At 41.0% G+C, this 25,777-nt stretch overlaps 1 protein-coding gene across 29 annotated transcripts in view; it reads left to right on the top strand.

Moving 5' to 3' along the window:
- The window catches only part of KANK1 (KN motif and ankyrin repeat domains 1), a 240,993-nt gene that overhangs the window by 164,021 nt on the left and 51,195 nt on the right, over positions 1-25,777 (top strand). For 16 of the 29 annotated variants that reach the window (XM_077966168.1, XM_077966161.1, XM_077966171.1 and 13 more), the window contains one exon: positions 7,681-7,800. In XM_077966168.1, the coding sequence (XP_077822294.1) occupies positions 7,764-7,800 (37 nt within the window). In that variant the 5' untranslated portion in view covers positions 7,681-7,763. Of the gene's footprint in view, positions 1-7,680; positions 7,833-13,678; positions 13,945-15,206; positions 15,327-24,514; positions 24,714-25,777 lie in introns of those variants that run through there. The other 13 variants (XM_077966178.1, XM_077966177.1, XM_077966184.1 and 10 more) reach the window with 6 other exon arrangements.

Below are 25,777 nucleotides of genomic sequence, written 5' to 3'. Positions count from 1 at the left end.
GCTGTTACGGTTTTTGATAGATTGTCTTTTAGGTGTCATACTAGACTTATGGGCTACTTACGGGTGGACTGCACATGACAATTATAGTATTTGAATATTCTGGGAGTTTCTATACTTGATGTTACCTGCAGGTTTTATACCTTCAAATGTTTTCTTTTTGCACATTAATGTTTTTTCATTTCAGATTGAAGAACCCTCTTTAACATTTCTTGTAAGACAGATCTAGTGATGGTAAATTCTCTTAGCTTTTGTTTGTCAGAAAAAGACTCTGTCTCCTTCATACTTGAAGGCTATTTCTGCTGTTTGCTGGATAAAGTGTTTGAGGATAGCAGGGTTTTGGGGGGTTTTTCTTTCAGCACTTTGAAAATATCATTCCACTTCCTCCTGACTTAATATGGTTTCCATTGAGAAGTCAGTTGCCAAATGAAGTTGAGTTTCTTTGTATGTTATTTCCTCCTTTTTTCTTGCTGCTTTTAGTATCCTCTTTTTGTCCTTGACCTTTGAGAGTTTGATTATTGTATGCCTTGGGGGTAGTTTTATTTGGGTCATATCTGTTTGGTGTTTTCTGACCTTCCTCTACCTGGATATTTTTCTCATATGAGTAAGCTTTTTTCTACCCCTCACTCTTGCTCAACATTCTCTTGAATGCCAATAATTCTTAGATTTGGTCTTTTAAGGTAATTTTCTATATCTTGTAGGCAATCTTTCTATAATATCTTTCCATTCATTTTACTTTTTCTCCTCTATGTAATTTCAAAGAACCTGTCTTTGAGCTCGCTGATTCTTTCCTCTGCTTGATGCATTCTGCTGTTGAGAGCCTCCAATGAATTTTTCAGTTAGCAAATATATTTTTCAGTTTCAAGATTCATTTGGTTTTTTTATCACTTCAATCTCTGTTAAATTCCTCTGATAAGTTTCTGAATTGCTTTTCTGTGTTATCTTGGAGATCCCTGAGTTTCCATAAAACTGCTATTTTGAATTCTTGGTCAGAGAGCTCATGAATCACCATCTCATTAGGGTCAGTCACTGGTTCCTTGCTTTATACATTTGGGGAGGTCATGGTTCCATGTTCTTGTGGATATATGTCTGTGTCTTTGCATTAAAGGATTTATTATTATTCCAGTATTCTCTGTCTAGTCTATTTTGGTTTTTACTGGTTACATTTGCTTAGAGATTATTTGTAATTTATCTGTTGAATTTCTTACACATTTTTTCTGCTAGATCACTGCCTCTTTTTCTGCACTAAGTGGTACTTAAAACCCAGGTTTGCCTCTGTTCTTCTAGCAAAGGATCAGAGGATTGCCTGGCTGGAATGGGGGAGGTTCCAAAGGAGCTATTCCTGTGGTATGGAAAGGCTGGCTAGGAGTTCATGCCCAAGAGACCTGTGGAATCTACCTCCTACAGCATAGTGCTGCTGAACAGCCACGCTGATTTGGCATCTCCTTTGGTTGAGTTACAGAGTGGAGCTTCCAGGGCTGGAGATGGTAATCCTACCTCCTCCCTTTGTGTGCGGCTGTCCACAGGGTGGTGTCTCCCTTCAGGCACCCTTGATGTGTCTCATGGGTTGAGGCATGGATAGGTCTCCTGCCAAAGAAGCCACGATGGTAGGCAAGTTATGTGTCCACCTTAATCTCACTTTTTTCAGTGTAGAATCTGAGTTGGGGGAAGTATTACATGTGCTTGATACCAAGCAGAAGGGTGTCACAGATATGAAAATCTGGTTCTCTTACTGTCTCCTGGAGTTTTTTTTTTTTTACTTCTCAGTGGCCCCAGGAACTGACCCATTGTGTTTCATGAGTTCTGGGAGATTGCTGGTGATAATCTCGATGACGTATATTTATTTTGGTTATTCTGTGGGGAGAAGTGAAACCAGCTTTCATCTACATTTTTTAAGTATAATTCTTATTTTGAGTGGCAAGATTCTGATTCCAATATCCTGCCCTAGTTTTTATGCATTTTGGAAACTCCTACCATTGCGTTTAGAACCTTCCACCTGGTGGATTTTTTGTTTTTTGTTTTTCAGTTTAGAAAGTATTTGATTTTTTGAAACAGTTGACATTCATGTAAAGAACAAGGTTGATAGTCAAGCCTGCTCTACTAATACTGTGCAGTCTAGAAAAGAGTGTACTGGGGCCGGATGTGGTGTCTCACGCCTGTAATCCCAGCACTTTGGGAGGCCAAGGCGTGCGGATCACAAGGTCAGGAGATCGAGACCATCCTGGCTAACACGGTGAAACCCCATCTCTACTAAAAATACAAAAAATTATCTGGACATGGTGGCGTGTGCCTGAAGTCCCAGCTACTGGGGAGGCTGAGGCAGGAGAATGGCGTGAACCCACGAGGTGGAACTCGCAGTGAGCCGAGATGGTGCCACTGTACTCCAGCCTGGGTGACAGAGCGAGACTCCGTCTCAAAGTGTACTGGTTAGGTACTCAGAAACATTTCCTGTGTGTCATATAAGTACTTCAGGCTCTTAAATGTGTTACTCCAAGGAACAAGGTTGCAAATACAATTGCTCTAAAAACATATTATACCAGCCTGGCCAACATGGTGAAACCCCATCTCTACTAAAAATGCAAAAATTAGCCAGGCATGGTGGCGCACACCTGTAATCCCAGCTGCTTGGGAGGCTGAGGTAGGAGAATCGCCTGAACCTGGGAGGCGGAGATTGCAGTGAACTGAGATTGCGCCACTGCACTTCAGCCTGGGCAACAGAGCAAGATTCCATCTCAAAAAAGAAAAACAAAAGAACATGAAATTCCGAGATGCAGCTTTCTTATCTAAAAAGGATTTGTGCAAAGCCTCCTTGCAGTAAGCATATACGTAACTAAAGTGACTACCTTACATATATGCATCACTCATTTATGCCTTAAGTTCTCATTTGTTAAAACCATAGTGCCCTTACTCTAAATGACATAATCACAAAACTCTAGGGCTGAATTACACAGCTTTAAATGTCAGTGCTGTCATACTAGCTGTGTGATGTGAGCAAGTTCTAAAACTCCCTCTGCTTGTTTCTTATGTATACAATGGAGAGAAGGGTAGTACTTTGTAGGGTTGTTGTGAAGTTTAAGCAAGGTAATAACTGTTAAGTGTTTTTAAAAGTCCCTTGAATGTAACAATTTCATCAGTTGTAAGATACACATTTTTCTCATATCGCCTCTGAATTGAGGATGTGTCTTATAATGAATGTAATTTCTTGATTAGCATTTTGTCATTTAAGTGACATCTTTTTTATTAGTAGTACTTAATGATACACTTTAGGTGACATTTTATATTTCAATAATAGTAGTAAGAGGTCTATTAACATTAGCTGCCATCAACATTACCATCAATATTATCATCAGCATTATCTTGTTTCTAGCTGAGATAGTGGCGTTTGATAGTTTAGCAGTACAGAGTATATATCAAATCTCAATTTTATATAACTACTTGTTTGCATTGGTGTCTTTTTAGCAAAGTTCTAGTGTGCTATTTTTCATATTTGTATCATTTTAGCTAATGTAAAGTATTTGTGGGGTCAGCTCATGCAATGTTTCCGTCATTCATTGTACCTTACTTGGTGATCTATTAAAACATGCATCAGCATCCTTCATTCAGTCTCCCGAAATATAGACGAAGACAAATTCTTTGTTTTCTCTGATGTATTTTCCTAAATCCTTTCGCAAGAGTGCTTTTTTCTTAGCTAGGAGAACTAAGCCACCATTGTACCACTTAAGATTTACTGGTTTGCACTCTCCTCTGGGGGAGAAAAGAAGCAGTTTATCGATCTGTAACACAGGAATGGACTGTGGCCAAACCTTTTCTGGTTTATACGATGTACCGGCATAAGAATCTGCATAGCATTAAGAAGAATGAGCCCTCACAATTTGAGGCCGCCTGTCAGCATGAACAATAACTGAGAAAAATCAATGCACAATATACAGCCGTTCTCTTTGCACAGACACTGCCAGGATCCACACCCAGTGACAGTGTCTTTTTTTTTTTTTTTTTGAGACAGGGTCTCACTCTGCTCTGCAGGCTGGAATGCAGTGGCGTGATCTTGGCTCACTGTAGTCTCTGCCTCCCTGTTCAGGTGATTCTTGTGCCTCAGTCTCCCAAGTAGCTGGGATCACAGGCGTGCACCACCACACGCAGCTAATTTTTGTAGTTGTAGTAGAGATGGGGTTTTGCCATGTTGGCCAGGCTGGTCTCGAACTCCTGGCCTCAGGAGATCCACCCACCTCGGCCTCCCAAAGTGCTGGGATTACAGGCATGAGCCACTGTGCCCGGCCGACGGTGTCTTGTTATTTTACCAGTGATATGCTTATAGTTCCTAATTTTAGGTTTCCTACTTATTTTGGTTTTATTGTTCAGTTTGGAGAAGGGTGGGAGGCACCAATTTGGATCTGAGAAAAAGATCTGCCAGATGAAAGAGTTTCAATAGCGGGAGAGGACCTTGGGCCAAAGTTTATTAAGCTTGACTAGGAAGATTCTGGGCACATCTCCATCCAAATACCTTGACACATACTTCATTCACCCCCAGCACATGCAGCTTGTCCCTTCTTGTCTTCTGTTTGCCTTCAAGGTTTTACATGGTGGTATTTACAAGCCGTTATGGAGCGAGAGTGCAAACACACAAGGCTAGGAGGGGGCCAGTAAACAGGGTTTGGCTTAGGGTTTTGTGGTTATTAGCTTTGAAAAGTATGCTTAGTTGAATAATTCCAGAAACTGGGCTTCTTTCGTTTGCCCCTTCATTTCCCCACCGCCTCCCTCTCTGGTCTTCCCAGTCTCCCCCCCCTTTTTTTTTTTTTTTCCAAATCTGCGTTTGTCAGAAATTTATAGACATTCACTCCTATTCTTAAAAGACAGTATTTACTCTATCCCTAAAGCCTGCCTTTTGATTCAGCCACCAATGACTGTGCACACAAAGGTTATTGCTCTCCAAGTTCAATGTTGTGGACCTGAACCAGTGCCTCTGTTTCCAAGAGAAAGTCAGGTGATTACCCCTTTATCAGGGAGCTTGGAGCCATCCTGTCCTGGTGTGCCACCAGCCAGAAACTAAGGATCAGCAGGGAGTGGACGGTTTAGAATCTCCTCTCTGCAGGTGAACACAGTGCTAGTCAGTGTAGCTGGAAAAGCCATGCGGGGGGCAGGCTTGTCAGAAGCAATCTGTTTAAAAAAGAAAAAAAAAAAAGAGAAAAAAGGTTCCTTTTCAGTTTACCCTGAGTTGCTTTCACGGTAGTTAGCTTTGAACTGTGGTGCAAACCCATTTAAACAATGAGGAAAATTTCACTAGCTAAGTGGCAAGAAATTCTCACCCTGTGTGATCAAAGCAATCAGCCATTTCCTTTTCCTTCCTTTTTATTTACTTATATTTCCAACCCCTATACTTCATGATTGTAGCCTGATAGTTTCCTTTTTTGCATAGCATTTTAAAAAATACCTTTTCTTTTCCCTGAGGATTTTAAAGCAAATAAAACAACATTGACAGAAAGGGTCTAAATATTTATATTTTATTTTTATTTTTTGACTCGTTCTGCCACCGAGGCTGGGGTGCAGTGGTGCAGTCTCGGCTCACCACAACCTCTGCCCCCGCAGGTTCGAGTGGTTCTGGTGCCTCAGCCTCCCAAGTAGATGGGATTACAGGCATACACCACCAAGCCTGGCTAATTTTTGTATTTTTTTAGTAGAGACGAGGTTTTGCTGTGTTGGCCACGCTGGTCTCAAACTCTGACCTCAGGTGATCCGCCCACGTCGGCTTCCCAAAGTGCTGGGATTACAGGTGTGAGCCACCGCGTCCGGCCTAAATATTTATTTTTAATAATTATTATCACAAAAATAAGAAAAGAGCTAAAATCCATGATTTCATCAGCCAGAGGCAACCACAGTGAACATTTTGGTACATTTACTTCTCATCGTTTAAATTAAATATGTACGTATACACATACATATTTTTAATAAAATTAGGTTGAGGATAGTACACAGTTTTGTTTTTCTTTTAACTAACATACTTTGAATATTTTACCTTATTAAAAACTTACATGATTTCAATGGCTGCATTAGAATTAGTGTATACGGATATTATTCTAGCATCCTGTTGCTAGGAGGTCATGTGGATTTCTGAATTGACACTTCAGTTCTCAATTTAGAAGTTGTTTCACCCCAGTTCTTCTGATTTCATGGGTCTAGAGTCAGAGTTTGAGCACCATGGAAATGGAATTTCTATATGTACTATTGTTTACTGTTTGCTAGTATTTTTCAGGTGGTATTTGGAAAAACCAAAGGGGAAACAAGTGTTTTTTTCATTTTTTTTCTTTTTTTGTTTTAAATTTTGTGATTGAAATATAAGTCTTATTATGGTAATCTCAGGTAACTTTTAAATAGAAATATCAATATAAAATGAATATACTGCCCAGTGTGGACCCCAGTGTTTCAAAACTATGTGCCATGCTCTATCATTTTGTTACCGGAAAGGGGTCCTCATCCAGACTGCAAGATCTTGGATCTCTCACAAGAAGGAATAAGAGGCGAATCCATAGAGTAAAGTGAAAGCAAGTTTATTAAGAAAGTAAAGGAATAAAGAATGGCTACTCCATAGGCAGAGCAGGAGCATGTGCTGCTCAACTGATTATACTTAAAGTTACTTCTTGATTATATGCTAAACAAGAGGTGGATTATTCGTGAGTTTTGCAGGAAAGGGTGGGCAGTTCCTGGAACTGAGGGGTCCTCCGCTTTTTAGACCATATAGGATAACTTCCTGACATTGCCATGGCATTTGCAAACTGTCCTGGTACTGGTGGGAGTGTTATTTAGCATGGTAATGCATTCTAATTAGTGTATAATGAGCAGTGAGAATAACCAGCGATCACTTTCATCACCATCTTGGCTTTGGTGGGTTTTGGCCAGCTTCTTTACCACAACCTGTTTATCAGCAAGGTCTTTGTGACCTGTATTTTGTGCTGACCTATCTCATCCTGTGACTAAGAATGCCTAACCTCCTGGGAATGTAGACTTAAAATAAAGGTCTCAGCCTTATTTTATCTAGCCCCTATTCAAGATGGAGTTACTCTGGTTCGAATGCCTCTAACAATTTGAAGTTTATCCAACAGCACAGTGGGAGATAATGATTTTTGTTTGTTTGTTTTAAGAGGAGGAGGACTGACTGGATCAGATTTGTGCTTTAGAAAGCTGGTTGCATGTAAGAAAGAGGCGTTGGTAGAAAGACTTCAGATATCTCAAAAGAATTTCCATAAAGTTAATCTTTTTAAAAATGTAAACATTTGGTGCAATAATTGCTTTGAAATGCAGTTGAATAAATGAACCTTTTGAACCAGAATTTGGGAAGGAAGATATGGTTAAAAAACAAAAATATTTTGTAGAGCGCTACACATTAGGAGGTCATTTGTATTTGGTGACCGCTTTCCTAAAATAGTCACACTTCTAGAGAACCAATTTTGTTTCCCATAGAGTATTATGTGTAGAGACCTCCTCTCAGTATACAGCCAACTGGTACATCCATGGGTGTTATCTCCATACTGCCAGGTCCAGTGCAGTCACCTCCTGGATCTACAGTCTTTCTTACCCCATTCTGATTTGCTTTCTCTGTTAGCAGTCATCTTTGTAAATAGAAGTCTAAGATTTAGTGTTGTACATATTTTTAAATGATCCATTTTGATGGGGCTCTCTTTATTGTTTCAGGTTGAATGCCTTTGAGAACTTGATGCATAAAATTTGCGTGACTCCTCACTCCTTTCTGGATCTATCACTGAGCTCAAGCCAGCATGGCTCATACCACAAAGGTTAACGGCAGTGCCTCAGGTAACCCTGTGCTCTGGAGTGTGTGTTTAAATGTATGTCTTTTCTCAAACTAATTTTTTATTCTCTTTAATAATGAACGGATAATAGCAAGTTGCCTAGATAACTAGGATTTCAAAGCAATTTTCTATCCATTGAAGTTTGGTTTTGTTTTGTTTTACTCTCAGAAAATTTACTTTTATCTTAGAGTCTTGCACTGAAATCAGTTGAGTAAAGTATTACCTAAGTCAATTCTGTTGAAGTGTTAAAAGACAAATTTAAATCCTGAATGCTGATGCAAATGTAATGTATACTCCTCTTGCACTTCTTTCTGAGGGATTGAATGAGGAGAAAGGAAATTAGTTTGGATGCTTAAAACCAATTCCTAGTATCCACTTCCAAGCAGCTTTTGTTTGATGTTGCTAAACAAAGAGAAAGGGGGGAAGAGAAGTATATATTCTGTAAAGTGATTCTATTAGGAATATGCAACAAGCCATATTATGAATCATAAAGACCTGTATTTGAATTCTTATTTTGGTTATATTAGAGATTTATATAGTTTCACTTTCTGTTCCAATATTGCTCCTGTGAGATTTGGGAGAAATCTACACGAAATGCAGAGAAGATCCTCCTAAGAGACACATCACCATGGGGACAACCTGCCAAAATGGCATGCCGAGTGTTCATTTCTTTGTTGAGTTATCTACCAGATAGCTGAATGAGTGAGAACAGTAATCGTCTATGCAGAAATTTTTTCTGAGCATCTGAGTTCAGAGTCCTACCTCTGCTAGCTCTGAACACCTTCAAATGACAACATTATATACTGGAGCAAGTGTAGAATTGGAGCCAGGAAACCTGAATTTGAGTCCTAGTTCCAGCACTAACCATGAAATATTGGGCAGGGCTATTTCTCCACATGTAAACCATCGGTAAGTATGTCCACCTGCCAGTTTAGGACCAGTGAGCGCACCAGAAACATACTTACAGGAGCTATGTAAGCCGTAAAGCACTTTTGAAGACAACAGCAGGAAATGACCTCTAAAGTGGGCATTCCCAGCCCATGAATGTGACTTTTTATTCTAGCAGTCTCAGCTGCAAGTATCTCCTCTGGGTAGAACACTGTAACCCAAACCCAGATAAAGTCAGTTGTTTGTTCTGGGATGACTGATCTTTCCCTGTGCGTTCCATTTTTGACCTTTTCACTGCCCAGCTTCTTGAGACTTTTGTAGATTCTGCTGTGGGACTACTATCAATAATAAAGACATGAATGGTAACATCTAACATTCATTGAACACTTAATATGCACCATAGTGCCTAAAATGCTTTGCCTGCATTTTCATACTTAATCCTCACAATAATCTAATGAGATTAAGCTATTATTTTACTGTCATCATCATCCCTATGTAATGTCACAGAGAAGTTCAGGGACTTACTTAAATGAAGTAAGATAAATCAGAATTATGGGCGGTGGCTCACACCTGTAATCCCAGCACTTGGGGAGGCCAAGGGGGATGGGTCACCCAAAGTCAGTAGTTCAAGACCAGCCTGGCCAACATGACGAAACCCCATCTCTACAAAAATACAAAAATTAGCCAGGCATGGTGGCGCATGCCTGTAATCTCAGCTACTTAGGAGGCTAAGACAGGAATGGCTGGAACCTGGTAGGCAGAGGTTGCAGTGGGCCCAGATTGCACCACTGCCCTCCAGCCTAGGTGACGGAGTGAGACTCCATCTCAAAATAAATAAATAAATAAATAAATAAATAAATCAGAATGATGATGGCTTTCTCTAGTAAAATATTTGATGAGAGAGGAAATTGAAACATGAAATTTCAAGTGTAGTAGGTGGGTTTCAATTCCCTCTGATGATGTGGTTTCCTCCCTTGCCCTCCATTTGCTTCCATTCACACGCTCAGGAGAAGAGGTGTTTATGGTTGTTGGTGCCTCAAGACCTCAACTTTCTTCTGGTGCCTTGGGCAAAATCCTTTCTTCATAGGTTTAAATACATACCCCACTAATTCCTTTCCAACTTGGTTTGTTCTGTACTTACCTTTTTTCTTTGTTCCTAAGATCTAATAAGCAAGCTATAACTTTTCCTTCCCACCTGGTATTCTGCCTAACAGGTCTAGGCATTGAGGTGGAAAGCAAAAGAAAGCTCTCTGATTTGCGGCTTTCAGGGTGTCAAAGTATGAATTGTTACTGCAGACGGGTATCTGGACTGTGCAGGGGTAGATTTTTTACTTACCATGACCCCTGTACGTCTGTAAGCAAATCTAATTAGAGACTCAACCATAAACAGTAATATATACACAAACATACATATATGTGTATGTGTCTGTATATGTATATATGCACACAGTAATACACATCCATACATATATGTATATACAAACACAAATGTGTGTACACCATATATATGACACTCATAGAAAAAAAAATTTTCTCTTTTTTTTTGAGATAGAGTCTCGCTCTGTCACCCAGGCTGGAGTGCAGTGGCGCGATATCGGCTCACTGCAACCTCTGCCTCCTGGGTTCAAGCGATTCTTGTGCCTCAGCTTCCCAAGTAGCTGGGATTATAGGCCCATGCCATCACGCCTGGCCAATTTTTGTATTTTTAGTAGAGATGAGGTTTCACCATGTTTACCAGGCTGGTGTTGAACTCGTGACCTCAGGTGATCTGCCCACCTCGGCCTCCCAAAGTGCTGGGATTACAGGCATGAGCCACCGCACCCAGCTGAAAATTTAAAAGTGTAGTATTGCCTGAAAACAAAACAAAACAAAAGCAAGAATTACTGATAATAATACCACCTACAAATAAATGTCTTCCTATTTTTTACATAGTCTTCAAATGTTATATATTTCACATGGTTGAGAATATGTTTATAAAAATCATTCCTTTACCTTTTCCCACTTTGTTTACAAAAGAAACACCTCTCCGATGTTTAAAAAAATACTCAATGTAAGAGATGCGGGTTATAAATACACTTCTGTGCATATAAATAACATTTAGAGAGCCTAGATGAAGGTGAGATAAAAAGGGCTTCATGGCAGCTAGTGAGGGCCAATTACTGGTCTCCTGTGAGAAAAGGATAAGCTATTTGGGTTTAGTAGGAGTTTTAGATGTGGAGTAAATTATATGTTTTTTCAATTTCCGAAAATTGCTGCTCGGGCTCCATAGAGCATGAGGGGAAATTTCATGTGACGATGGAGTCAGGGCAGTGGCAAAGGAAGCACTTTCCATAGTCTTAATAAAATAAGACTATGGAAATAAAACAAGCCAAAGAGGAGCCTCTGGGAAAGGCCAAACCATGCCCTTAGCACAAAATACATCTGACGACTGATCATCTCAAGTTGACATCCCCATGTAACATTTAAATGGGGTGTAAGGGGTGATTCACAACCTTTTATACTCTGACTTCCCATTGGAGTCCTTCAGTGAGGTGGGGTAAAAGAAACTGCTTTTAAAACGAGCTATTCATTAATGCTGTAATTTGTAAAACGTATTATGCCACACTTCAGACATACATAATGTGTGAAAGTTATATAACAAGCACCTTTGTACACACTACTTAGCTTAAGAAATAAACCTTATTAGTATAGGCCAGATACACATGAGCACCTACTATGTGCTATTTTAGGTACTGGGGATACAGCAGTGAACAAAAGTGGCAAACATTTCTGCCCTCAAGGATTGTACATTCTAGGGAAAGTTGAAGTCTGTGTACACAGTTGCCAGAAAAAAAAAATACTAAAAACGTGTTCATTGTTTATCTAAAATTCAGTTTAATGGTGTTCTACTTTTGTGTGCAGCCCTACCTATGTACCCCTTCTGGATTGCACCCCCTCCTGCCCTTCCTTACCACCAGCCCATCAATATCAGTCATTCCTCATAGTGTTCTCTCTTTTTCACCAGATCCTCCATCCTACTTCTCTTGATCAGTACAGTATTGTTTTCTTTAATTTAAAACATTTTAGGCCAGATGGCATGGCTCATACCTGTAATCCCAACATTTTGGAAGGCCGAGGAGGGAGGATTGCTTGGGGCCAGGAGTTCGAGACCGGTGTGGGCAACATAGCAAGAGTCTATCTCTACCAAAAAAGAAAAAAAATTTTTTTAAATTAGCCAGGCATAGTGGCATGCACCTGTAGTCCCAGCTACTCAGGAGGCTGAGGTGGGAGGATTGCTTGAGCCCAGGAGTTTGAGGCTGCAGTGAGTTATGATGGTACCACTGCACTCCAGCCTGGGCGAGAGAGCCAGACCCTACCTCTAAAGCAAAAAACAAAAAACATGTTATTATGGTACTGCTAACAGTACTCTAATGTCTTTTGTTAAGGAGATAAGAGCATCATAAATTGCTCTTGACTGTTCTCTCATAGCCAGCTAGGAAGTAAATGGTGATCGTTGGTTAGGAAAATAGCCGTATCTCTTTGGGGTGTGGGGATGAGGCAGTCTGCTTTTTCCCCAAGTTTTTGAATCATGTAAATTGGATGCACTGATTGATACCTCTCTAAACACTAATTAATGTTGTGAAACTTTAATTAGAGCTTAGATGTGCTTTAAAAGCCAAATAACAAGTGGCTTATTTGTGAAAGAAAGATAATAATAGCTATCCTACCTTCTTCACAAGGTGGTTGTGCGGGGAAAAAATAAAACAATAGTTGTAAAAACACTTTTTAAAACATAAAGTGCTGGTCAGATATCAGGGGATAGCACCATTCCCCTTGTTCTCTTGTCCCTGTCACGAGCTGCTGATCAGGAAACACCCCAGGTACCCTCCTGTCAGGCCCTGCTGGACGCCATGATATCGGGGCCAGAGTTGTATTAACATCCTCATTAAACCCAGTTAAATGACATAATGGATGAGCACTGGGAGGTGACTTTTTATGCCTGCTCTCATCGCCTTTATTTTTGCTAATAGTTGCCTTCCCCAATTTATTATAGCTTTTGCCTTATGCTATTCCTTTTTTTACAGCCTGGATATATATTGTTTCAGACAAATACATATTTATTTATTAAAGATGCTTATTGAATTGCATTAAAATGTTATTTAGGCCGGGCACAGTGGCTCATGCCTGTAATCCCAGCATTTTGGGAGGCCGAAGCAGGTAGATCACCTGAGGTCAGGAGCTCGAGACCAGCCTGGCCAACATGGTGAAAATCCGTCTCTACTAAAAATATAAAAACTAGCCGGGCGTGGTAGTGGGCGCCTGTAATTCCAGCTACTCGGAAAGCTGAGGCAGGAGAATTGCTTGAACCCAGAAGACGGAGGTTGCAGTGACCTGACATGGTACCACTGCACTCCAGCCTGTGTGACAGAGTGAGACTCCATCTCAAAAAAAAAAAAAATTATTTAAATTAATGATAACATAAAATTTGATAGGAAACCAGAAGAGAAGAATTACTCAAAATTCCACACTACATCTTATTTTTAGTATTCCTTTTTCAACCTTTTCAGGCTAACAAACTTAAATGCAGTTTCAATAAGCTTTTATAGATTTGGGTATCAACTCTTGACTTTAACATTCTTTGCATTTTTCCAAGTCTTCATAGAAAACAATTTTCAAATTATTATTTTCGATGACTGTATAATATTCCTTATGGTGTTTCTAGCAGTTGAATTATTCTTTTTTTGTTTGGATGTTTGGACTGCTTCCAGATTTTCCCTATGGTAACTGATGTTGCAGAGAACATCTTGCCTGGTCTTTTTTCTCCTTCTTTTTTATTATTTCCCAACAATTTCAAAGAAGCAGGATGACTGAGTTAAAGGGCACAGTGTTTTCATGGCTTTAGTAACTGTTGTGGGGCTTGAATCTTGTTATCTTGGTCAGTTATTTGGCTCCAGCTTTTGTCTCTATGCTGATCTCAAATGAGTACAAAGGCCACTGATAAGACCGGGTCAATCAGACAGAGCCAGACTCATGGCAGGGTAGGCAGAATGCTGCAGTGCGGTGCACCCCACTCTCACTTGTGTAAATATTTTTCTGGGCAGGAGCGTTTCTCAAACAGAACTCTGAGCCCACTGCGGTGAACCTGACAGCAGGAATTATGTGCTGTTTGTCGAGTATAAGACTAGTTTGCACTGACTGGTCTGGCTGAAACCAACCTGGTGTTTTCTGAGACCATCTGTAAGGAAAGACACAGCACAGCAGAGGCGGTGTACCCATAGTGGTGAGTCTTAGACCTGTCATCTGTGTTAGCATTACCCCGAAGGCAGAGGGTTCGCTGATTAGAAACTGTGGCTGCTTTAATTCATGGGTACCCTCCGTGACTTTTCAGGGTCTCCTAGTTGAATGAATTTGCAGAAGGATTAAAACGTATGTTCTTATTTGTGCTTTGTATTCTCCCATAAGTAGTGTGTTGGATACTATTAGAGTAGCTGAGAGGGTAAAACATAAACACATAGGTAGGAGCCTACCATAAGCTTGTAGGTAAGAACTAAAAGGGCGTCTTTTCATTTCAGTTGTCCAGGCTTCCTTCCATACTCTCAGATGACAAAACACAACTTGCTGAGCTCACACAGCTAATGACTAAGCCAGAAATTAGACATGTAGAACATTTTTCCTTTGTCCAAGGTTCTTTATTATGTTGACATTTAAAATCAGAAGTGTGATATCTGTGAAGTTCTGATTAAACAGATGAAGGGAAAAGTATATATTTCAGAAAACTGCATAAAACCCTAAAGTATAGTGGTTGAAAATAAAACGTCCTCCCTGACAGGGATTACGTTGGTAAGTTATTTTTTTTCTTAGTGTGGATTATTTCAAATTAATAAACATATTCTAATTCCTTTATTTATTGCATTATACAGCTTCATATGCATTTCAACTTTCAGTGAAACTAGTTATTAGTCTTTTGAAGGCTAATTTCACACTGAAGTTTATAGATGAAATAATTTTCTTATAGTGGTGGTGTTTGAGAAGATAATGTAACTACTTCTTAGATTTCAATTTCATAACTCTTAAAATGCTGGGAGCACCTACAAATAGGGGACACCCTGGGTTTCGAAGTCTTGTCGGTTAATCAGAACCCCAGAATTCACCCACTCCCCGGAGAGGTTTGGAAAAGCCCCTCGCTCATCAGAGCTTGCTTGTTTTATAAACTCGTAAGGCTTTGTTTTAACCTGTAGCCAGCTTCACCTTATAAGCTTTCTTGCTCCAAGCCTTGAGCCAATCATAATGGCTTAAGCATCAGATTTCAGACAGGCGATTAGCTCTCAAGCTAAGCCAAGGAAGGATGATTTATCTTCCAGTGAGTACCAGCCTATTTGAGTGTAGGAAGGAGAAAATCTGTGCTCCTGCTCCTGGGTACTGAGCAAAGAAACCCTTTGGTTGGGGATTTTTGTCCAGTACCAACTTTATAGGTGCCAACAAGGAAAAAAAAAAAAAACCACACACACAAAATAAATACCCAACAGGGAGATTCGCTGTGTTAAGGACTCAGCTGTTGCTATTATTCTAAGAGACTGGGTAGCCAGTCAAAGGATTAAAACGGCCCTTCCTACAAGGATTTGAAAACTCTGTGCTCTGCTCTTCCTCAGCAGACTTCCCATTGTGAGTATTGGCATTTATTTCTGATTATGCACTTCCCCTCTTTCTTGAATGACTTGGGTGGGCTCGCTGAACCCATCAAAGGTATAGCTGGTTCGCTTCCTTTTCCAGGGTTTGCCTTCTTCCTGTGGCTGGGATAATTTCAGTTCATCTCTTTTGTGCAGTTTCTGAGAAAGGTTTGTATGGGCTTGGAGGAAAACGATTGTGACTAAAGCTCACAGCCACTGCTTTGGCTCCTTTTCTATAAAAGGTGGTTTGATTTGATCTGGCATGAAAAATATTATCATAATTCTCAAAGTCACAGAAATGATAAGTTCTTGCTCCTTCCTGGCAAAAAAAATTTAATTGCATTGGGTAGACTTCTCTAATAAAACCTTTTAGAAGACCCATCTAGGAAATCAGATTTTATAAGATTCATTCAAACAGTTGTAGAAATTCTAAGTTCAAAAAACCAAAAGCAGACTATTTTCTTTTTCCTTCCTTGGCTTCTCTGTTGGATATTTCTGGAGTGAGCCTTAACTGAGTTACTCACTTCCACATGCTTTAGGAAAAGTATGCTCATGTTTTACAGGCTAAGCCTGGTTCTGCTTTTGGGCTGCTGTTCATTATGAATCCTGAAAACACAAGTTTTTGAAATGCAGCCCGTTTGTACGTATAGCATTAGTCATCTCAGCTGGTAGGTCTATATGATGAGTTATCTCACCACTTAAAAATAAGTATGCTGCTATTTTGAGATTTAAAAATATATATAGTGACCAGATTTCTTGTCCTAGTTAAAGCAAGCCATGGCTGAAACTCAGATTAAATAATATTCTATAAAAATGAGAAGGCCATTCTAATCAACAGATAGAAAAACAGAACTACCGACATAAGGGAGAGCTGTGTTAAGGGACAAATTGTTGGATTTGTGGGATTTGTTCTTATCCTGAAAGTTAAATCTTTGTACTCTTACCTTGTTTATGGCCAGATTTGCCTGATCCCTGCTTTCCCTCCCAACTGGATTAGAGGTTGTGGAATTGGAATTTCACCATACAAACCTTTACTTAAAGGAGGTAGTACTAGAGTAACCATTTATGGAAACAATTTGCTACTAACAGTTACTAGTACCGAGTTTATTTTATTTCCTTTTTCATGATTTTATTCCATTGGAAAAGTTTTCCCTTAGGGATCTTTTATACTTTGGACATGATCTCTGTTAGGTAGAATCAAAAGATAGCTGTGTGGCTTTCTGAATTTAGTCTCACAATATTTGGTTTAGTTGATAAATCCCATCCATCCGCTTTGCAAATAATTTTGTGAAAACATTGATTCAGCTTGTCCTGCCCAGTTTTCCCATCCCTGCCCAATTTACTGAGTGCCTTTTCCATTTGCATCAACTGTCCATTAGGCCAAGGCGATTGAAGTATTTCTGTACAGCAGGTACATTTAAGACTCTCCAGGAAGAAAGGGGGAAGAATATTCCCAACTAAAAACATAAAAGAGAGAGATGGGGTATTTCCAGTAACTTATATGCCCAGTGCTTAATATCTTAAAAACCCTACTCGCGTGCATCAGCTCTTACTTTTTCCTAACTAAAACCAGAAAAAAAGTTCTCTCTTCCTCTTTTCTCAGTATCCCCCTCACGTAAGTCCGCATACCCAACACAGTGCAGCTGATTTATTTATTTTTCCCTCAGCGTTTTTAGGTGGATTGAGTGGGATGCTTTAACTTTATTCAACTCAGGGACGCACTGTGAATATGTTTTTTGGGGCAACCCGTTTGGCATGTTCCCCTCAGCTATGCGACAAAGACTGGTTTGTCTTCTTGTGACCTGGCAGAGGAGGCAGAAGTACTTGCTGAGCTTATGCAGCACGTAACCCAACCGGTGTCCCACCTCTTCAAGTGGTGAATCAGCCTGATGATACACTGATTTTTAGAACACACTAGGGTGGAGACCTGGAAGTCTGTACACTGGTCGGGAGGGAGGGATGATTTGCATGTCAAACTATTTCAACAATGAAGCTTACAGGAAAAAAAAATTAATTGCAAAACACTGATGCCCTTTGCCACCGGATTTTTCCATTAACACCACACTTTACACGCTTCCAAATCTGCCCCAGGGACAGCCGTTTAGCAGTGTGAGGGGAAATAGCGGCATCGCATCATAAGAGCAATGATTCTTACCTATGACCCTATCCGGTAAGGGATCCCAGTGGGCCCGAGCATCATACACGTGCTGGAGCTGCGTGTTCTCTGAGGAACATGCTAGATGTTACTTGGGTGCTAGAAAACAGCAGCTGGAATTCACAACACCTCAGAACACTGATTGTAAATGAAGAAACCTGAGACAGAACATCTTCCAGAAAGGTAAAGGGAGCTTAGGGCTGGGGGCTTTTCCTCTGGCGTATTATCTTTTGGCATATTGTCCCTGGACGCTTTGATGATGAGACTTTGCAAATACTGCTGAATTTAAATTGGGGTGGTGTTTGGGGACTACTGGAAGGAATGCTATGTAACTCCATAGAAATACTTCAGTTCAGTGAGTTCATTCATTCAGTCACTTTTCAATGACCATACAGGTTTATTTGGCAGAAGGGTGGCCATTTTCCTTCTTTGTGTAATGGACCAGCCCCGAGGCTGTGAGCATTGGTCCTTCTTTGCCTTTTTCTCCCAGCTTTGTGGTTTTGTATACATAAGGATGGCTGGCAAGATTAAGGATCATTGAGCTTTGTATTCTTCTGTTACTTTTCTGTCTCCCCAAACATTCTCACTTTCACAAACTTTAATCTCTAACTATTATTTCCTTCTCTTAACTCTGAACTTTTGTTTTGGGCCTTATTTTGGCTGAAATCATGGTCTGTTTCTGTTTCTTCCGTTCTTGTGTGTATAAAAATCACAGTAGGCCTTTCCAGAGGTCCGTGACAACAGGTACTCAGAGACCAGCTGTATCCAAAGAGTTGTGTAAGAAATAGGGGCATCGGCCGGGCGCGGTGGCTCAAGCCTGTAATCCCAGCACTTTGGGAGGCCGAGACGGGCGGATCACAAGGTCAGGAGATCGAGACCATCCTGGCTAACACGGCGAAACCCCGTCTCTACTAAAAACACAAAAAATTAGCCGGGCGAGGTGGCGGCGCCTGTGGTCCCAGCTACTCGGGAGGCTGAGGCAGGAGAATGGCGTGAACCCGGGAGGCGGAGCTTGCAGTGAGCTGAGATCTGGCCACTGCACTCCAGCCTGGGCGACAGAGCAAGACTCCGTCTGAAAAAAAAAAAAAAAAAGAAATAGGGGCATCTGCTCCCTCCCAGTGCTGTTTCCCAGTCCTACCCTGTCCTGTTTCCCAGTTAGTGGCTTTGTTCTCTTAACATGAACATCTTTCCCATATCTATTAATATAAGCCCTTCTTATCCTTCAAGTCCTGCAACCTCTCTTACCTCTCCCAACAAGCATTCTCAGATACTCCCAGTGGGAGTTCCTCTCTTCCTCTTCTTTATTCCTATTCTGTTATTATTCTATTATTATTTCTATTACATAGTTGACATCAGTTGCTTTTAATTAAGAGTTACGGTTGTGTGCCTCACTAATCTTATAAACTTGAGTGTTTTAAGAGGCAAGAATCATGTCATCTTCTTTGTATGCCCAACAATGCCTTGCTTAGTAGTCCTTGTAGAGTCAGCAGACTCAGTGTTCAACCAGCAAATATTTGCAGAGCACCTACTTTGTGCTGGCATGATGCTGGGCATAGATACAGGTCAAAAATCAGGCCCAGCACCTGCATAAGAATTTGTGGGCCTGAGCCCTGCCAGTTGCCAATCTGATGTGCTATACACTTTGCAATTTTCTTGCTACTTTTTCCCCTAAGTTCCCAGTTGGTCGCTCTGTGAATCCATGTGTGACGCTTCACCTGGGTATGTTTCCTGGGTGAACAGATGGCTTTCACCATGTCACACACACACTCTTGCGTTCTGCCTCCTCTTGTGAAAGTTGTAGTTATCTGCTTTCTCTCCATCACTTGCTCTAAGGCAGGCTTAAGCTGGTATTGCCGCTGGTGAGGTGGCTCAGGCCTGTAATCCCAGCACTTTGGGAGGCCAAGGCAGGCAGATCACTTGAAGTCAGGAGTTTATCATTCTGGCCAACAGGGTGAAATCCCATCTCTACTAAAAATACAAAAATTAGCTGGGTGTGGTGGCAGGCGCCTGTAATCCCAGCTACTTGGGAAGCTGAGGCAGGAGAATAGCTTGAACCCGAGAGGCGGAGGTTGCAGTGAGCTGAGATCTGCACTCCAGCCTGGGCGACGGAGCAAGACTCTGTCTCAAAAAAAAACAAACAAAAAAAAAAGAGAGAGAGAGAAACATGGCATTGTCTGTTAAATGCCTTGGGTTCCAGAGAGAGGTGACCAGGTACATTGTGGCTGTCCAAGGGGGAGATTATTGTCAGGGGCCATTGGGAACATTCTTTCTAGCTGCCATGGCCTTTCTTTGCCTGTTGCGGCTTGTTAACAACACAGCCAGAGAGAGAGGAAGTAGGACTCCAGTTGGTTCCTTTTGTCTCAGGCTTATTCTCTGGTGCAGCTTGGTGGGCTGGTTGCAACTGGAGGTAAGAACCTGAGCTGGTAGCCCCTGGGACTATGGCTGGCTGGCCTGCTTTCCTTCTTTCCCACTGTTTTTTTGGGAATGTCTCTACAGACCTCACCTCTTTTAGGTGTGAGGAGATAAATAGTCCTTATTATCCCTTATTTACATCCTTTATAGAGTCTTTGTAGTAATCTAAGTTAAAGTCTTAATTCTCTTATATAGTTCTGTGTCCCCCAATTCATTTGATTTTGGTTTTCTTAATGCTGATTTCAAATCTTGGATGAAAATATATTATGAGACTGTCTCTTACTTAGATGTGATAAAGGTAATAACCATGGGGCAATCCAAACTGTAAAGAAAGTCTAAGGTGTAGAAAGTCCATGCGACACTAGTTTTAAGCCTTCACATATATTTGGGGAAATGCATTTGTTGAATAAAGGATAAGAAGACACAAGACTTTTTATTTTTCTTGTCTTTTAAGATAGGACCATCAGATAGCATCCTCTTCCTAGTCACTCTCCTGTCAAGAATCAGACCCCTCTGCCAGGGAACACCCTCCTCATGTGGAAGACAGGGTGGCCTCTCCTTGGAAAATCTGCCCTCACATTAAATCTTCTGAGCAGATCCTGCTAATCCAGGCATGTAAAGGAGGAGTCCTTTTCCAAGACCCAACGTGATGCACACCTCACAGGAGGAGGAATGGAAAAGCAGGCGCCTTTGCTGGACTTCCCTTTTAATCCCCTAAATCCTGTCACACCCTAAGACTATGAAAAAGGTGGGTGGAGAAGAGCCTTGGTGCTGTGGAAAGGGCCATACCCACTTTCTCCCTCATTATAGCTCAGACAGTGTAGGTCTCACACCCATCCCAAGTATCTAAGGGAAGGGGTGGGTTAAAGTAGCACAATACAATATTTGAACTCTTTAGGGGTTTGGGGAAGTCCAGTATAACAGAAATAACCCAGGCCCTTGGCGTGGGATAGCAGCACATCCTCCTTTCAGTCTGTCTCTAAGGCAAATACCCATAGGTAGAGTTTTTACAAGGTAAGCTTACCTGAGACAGAAAGGGTGGGAGGAATGTGAGATTGTTTTGACTGTTGTCCTTGGGTTTTGTTGTTGTTGTTGTTGTTGTTGTTTACATGAGCTACAAGAGGCTGTGCATGGTGGCTCATGCCTGTAATCCCAGCACTTTGGGAGGTCAAGGTGGGTAGATCACCTGAGGTCAGGGGTTTGAGACCAGGCTGCCAACATGGTGAAACCCCATCTCTTCTAAAGATACAAAAAAAAAAAAAAAAATTAGCTGTGTGTGGTGGTGGGCACCTGTAATCCCAGCTGTTTGAGAGACTGAGGCAGGAGAATTGGTTGAACCCGGGAGGCAGAGGTTGCAGTGAGCCAAGATCCCGCCATTGCACTCTAGCCTGGGTGACAGAGCGCGACTGTCTCCAAAAAAAACAAAAACAAAAAAAAGAACTATAAGAGAGAATGTCCCTAGTTTGTGGCTTTTCAGTACCAAAGTAGTATGAATTCAACAGTAGAGTAGGCAGTAGCAGTAGAATAGTAGCATGCTTACGCATGACATACACTTCACCTGTGAAAGACCGAAATAATCATACCTTGCTGTAGGCTTGTGAGGATTAAATGAGTTCGTGTATGTAAAAGGCACCTGGAGCAGTGGAGTCCAGAAGAATTGTGCACAGCGCGTGGTGGGGAAAGACAGGGACAGGGAACATTGGGGAAGAAAGGTAAATTCAGTGGATGTCAGGAAATAGGCATCTTGACCTGTCCACAGCCACCACAAACTACTTAATTTAACTTTGTTCTTATCTCTAGACAAAGGGAGCAGGCCCTCTGGGGGGAAAAGTCTTGCAGCAGTAATCCTGTTAAACATAAGAACTGAAGGTTCAGGTCTCAAAGTTCTGAAGTCACTATCCCAGGGATAAAGACTGTACTGGTATACTCTCTGCCAGCTTGTATCACAGAAGGCTTTTGTCTCCATCAGGTTCCTTTGCTCACTGGGCGTCACCTTTTCTGGCTACTCTGCCTGTCAGAGGCCAAGCCTTGAGTACATCTTCATCTTCCCACATCTTATTTGGCTTCTTTCTTTGTACGTATATTGAGAGAGTGAAGGCAGATAGGTGTGTCTTTCTCTCTTCAGTGGGAATCTTTGTGACTGATGGTTTCCAGGCAGAAGGGATTCATATTTTTAATTGTTTCCCTTCCCAGCCCTTGTCATCATCTGATAAAGGACTAGACATTTATTTGCATACAATGACTTTTTCTGCTGGACCTCACTTTCACAGAAGCACACAGGCAAACACCCACAGGGTCAGATACAAGCTACTTTAGCAAAATAATTGCTTCGACTGCTTTATATAATCTATACTCTTACCAGAACACAATATTTATGAATAAAAGTGTAGCAGAATTTTTTTTTTTTTGCAGGATCAAGAAACACTACATTCAGTACTTTACTCGTTTAACATTTAAGAACAAGTCTTTTGATATTTTTTAAATTACGTGTGTGTGTATTTTTTTTTTTTTAATAGAGACAAGGTCTCACTATTTTGCTTAGGCTGGTCTCAAACTCCTGAGCTCAAGTGATCCTCCTGCCTTGGCCTCCGAAAGTGCTAGGATTGCAGGCATGAGCCACTGCACCCAGCCCATATTAATTCTTGGTTTGGAATATAGTAATGTAACTAAGGAGTAATACCAGAACACTCTGTCACCCAGGCTGGAGTGCAGTAGCACGATCATAGCTCACTGCAGTCTCAGCCTCCCAGGCTCAAGTAATCCTGCCAGTCTCAGCTCCCAAGAAACTGAGACTACGCGGGCAAGTCGCCATACCTGGCTAATTTTTTTTTTTTTTTTTTTTTTTTTTTTGGTAGAGACAGGGTCTCACTGTGTCATCCAGGCTGGTCTCAAACTCCTGGGCTCAAGTAATCCTTCCTCAGCTTCCCAAAGAATTGGGATTACATACATGAGCCACCACACCCCCACACTCCCAGAAAAGGGTTCTTTTAAATGCCTTCTTCACCTGTGTCCAAGTACATTGAGTAAATGTGGCACTAATTGAACAAGATTTACTGAATTTTATCACATGGCAGGCAAGCAAAGCCAGTTCTAAACAATAAAACAGATTAACAAAGATGAGGGATGACTCTTAAATAGCTTGTTTTGTAAAATTCAAAACACGGGACAGCTGTGTAGAGAGAGGCACCGTTTTATGAGAATCTACTAGACCTGCCTAGTTTGGCTCATCTTGGTGCCTGCACATGCCCTGCCTTATTCCATTTACTTTCCTTCTGTCTGTTCTCTTACTGGTGACCACAGTTACTGATGGGAGACCTTAAAGGTGATTATCTTTGAGACACACATTTTCCTGTGTGAAGATACAAAGATTAAACTCTATAAGACCATGGCACTTATTTGGGCTTGGTTTATACCAAATAAACCAACAGATTAAAAAATAACTAACAACAAAGCTTCAAGTGCCAGATATTTTGAAATAGCAGATCCAAATAATTTCATATTACTTTCCACAAGACCTCCATTAGTAAGAGATTTGGGTTACGTTATTTCTTCCTTTTTTTTTTTTTTGACTTAAAAATTAAACGTTATTGAGCTGTTTTACATACCATAGAATTCACCCATTTTAAATGTATGGTTTGATAAGTTTTAGTAAATGTGGACAGTTGTATATCCATAATCCAGTTTTAGAACATACCTATAACTCTAAAAATTCTCTTGAGCTTTATTTTATCATTTACTTTTGACAAAAATGTTTTCTTCTGCTTTTGAAAAAAAAAAATTCTGGGCCGTGTGTGTTGGTTCATGCCTGTAATCCCAGCACTTTGGGAAACCAAAGCCGGAGGACTTCTTGAGCTCAGGCATTTGAGCCCAACCTGGGCAACATAGTAAGACCCCATCGCTACAAAAAATACAGAAATTAGCTGGGCATGGTGTCATATGCCTGGAGGCTGAGGTGGGAGGATCACATGAGCCCAGGAGGTTGAGGCTGCAGTGAGCTATGATTGCACTGCTGCACTCCAGCCTAAGTGACAGAGTGATACACTATCCCAAAAAAACTTTTTTTTTTTTGAGGTGATGAATTTAAATCATTAGGGGAACATACCATTCTTACTAACTTTTTGAAACAAAAACAAAGGTTGCTGAAGATGTTAGCAATGCAGTGTTTAAGTGTATGAAGGGACAGAGCAAGGGAAAGAGGCTTGGGCCTATGGTTTACAAATGGTAATTGTTTTTAGCTTCTAATTATATGTTGAAACCAAAAAGGAACCACTTGCCTCCACTCCAGCCTCGGTTCAGCATAAAACTAAATCATTTCCTTCACAAGCCAGCTGCTGTGCTATAGCTTAAATTATAACAGAGAGCCTTTCTCTGCAGTGGAGGGTTGGGAAAAGAGGGAGTAAGTCAGCACAAACAATAAGGAAACATTTGGTGCCTTTCTGATTTCTTCCTAGAATTAACAGGCTTACAGCTGCATTTCTAGGTCAGCATTTCATATGTCTAAAGAGTATGAGGATAGTGTGAAAAATCAGAAGGGAGATGAGAGAGGTCTTTGTCTCTTTTTTAAGATCTTGCTAGCAGTTTTGTTAGTTGGTAATTTTTGCTGTCTCACTGACGCCGAGAGTCCTGGAATTAAACCCCGTGGCCAGCAGGCTGTTAGTTCGTCAGGAAATTCCAAATGGGTATAAATAAATTCTCTGCAACAGCTCCTGGGCTCTATGCCTGCTAATGTGTGGAGTCCCTTTAATGCTGAGGGAAGTTTGCCTGAGACCTGGCTTCCTGCTCGCTGAAAATCACAGTTATTTTGTTTCTGGGTGGGTAAGTAAGAATGCCCACAAAAGAAAGAGAAGAGGAGAGCATGATGTTTGAGTGGGGGTTGGTGAAATATAAACTCGAGCTCTGTGTGTTGTGAAAAAGATTTGCTTTTACTTCAAGCCAGAAAGAATAACCCAGTACTTGATTTTTGGTCCAGTGAAAATTTCAGCTTTACCTATGGCTTTAACATAAAGATGTCATTGTTGCAGGAGTGAATGGTTGTACATATATATATGCTAACATTTGAGTTTTTAAGTTTAAGGTTTAGTTCAATTCAAGAATTTCCTTTTTTGTTGCTAAGTCCATGTTTGGGTATTTGTTTTCAGCTCTGTTTTTCTAATAGGGAGTTGCTCAATATTCATTAAAGCTGGCTTCTTTTTCTCTTATAAACACTATAAAACAAAATAAGGACAGGGATTCATACAAATAATAGTTTTCCACTGCCCCTCACCTCCCCCTGGCCAAAAAACTGTAATGTTTTGTTAGAAAAGCCTGTTTTATCCCTCAGTGAGCCGGTGCTCCTTTCTGCTTTTCACAGAGTTACTCTCTGGACTGGCACATTTCCTTTTTACGCTTAGAACAGCATGTTACTTTTGAAGAAAGTTTGGAAAATAACAGTCCAAGCTCATTCTCTTCTGTGCATGCATGATCGATTTGGGCTGTATTTCAGCAATAACTTTTAAAATTAGACAGTGGACATTAGAGAGCAGCATAGTTGGGGTTGCACTGAGGTACCCATGGCATTTTGGCTCTTTTGAGACAGATTTGGGGTGAAGAGTTGCTGCCTCTTGTAGTCGGCACTGAACACTGGAGAAGAGGGCCACTGTATGAACCGCAAGGCCCCTGTTACCATCACATGCCTCCCTAGCACAATGTGCCCTTTATTAAGACAGGCTGTTCCACTACTGAGAATAGTAACCCTTTCCGCTGTCTTCCCCTCACTCTTACGTGCAGCCTGGCTTCTGGCCTCTAAAATCATGCCCAGAGTAGAACTGGCAATACCCAGGAGGGACACTGCACTGGGGATCGTTAGGTCATGCCAGTTAGGATGCAGCTGGAAAGGTGCC

Source organism: Macaca mulatta, chromosome 15 (assembly GCF_049350105.2).
Source record: "Macaca mulatta isolate MMU2019108-1 chromosome 15, T2T-MMU8v2.0, whole genome shotgun sequence".
Classification (NCBI taxonomy): Eukaryota; Metazoa; Chordata; class Mammalia; order Primates; family Cercopithecidae; genus Macaca; species Macaca mulatta.
This window is presented reverse-complemented; position numbering and strand designations above follow the sequence as displayed.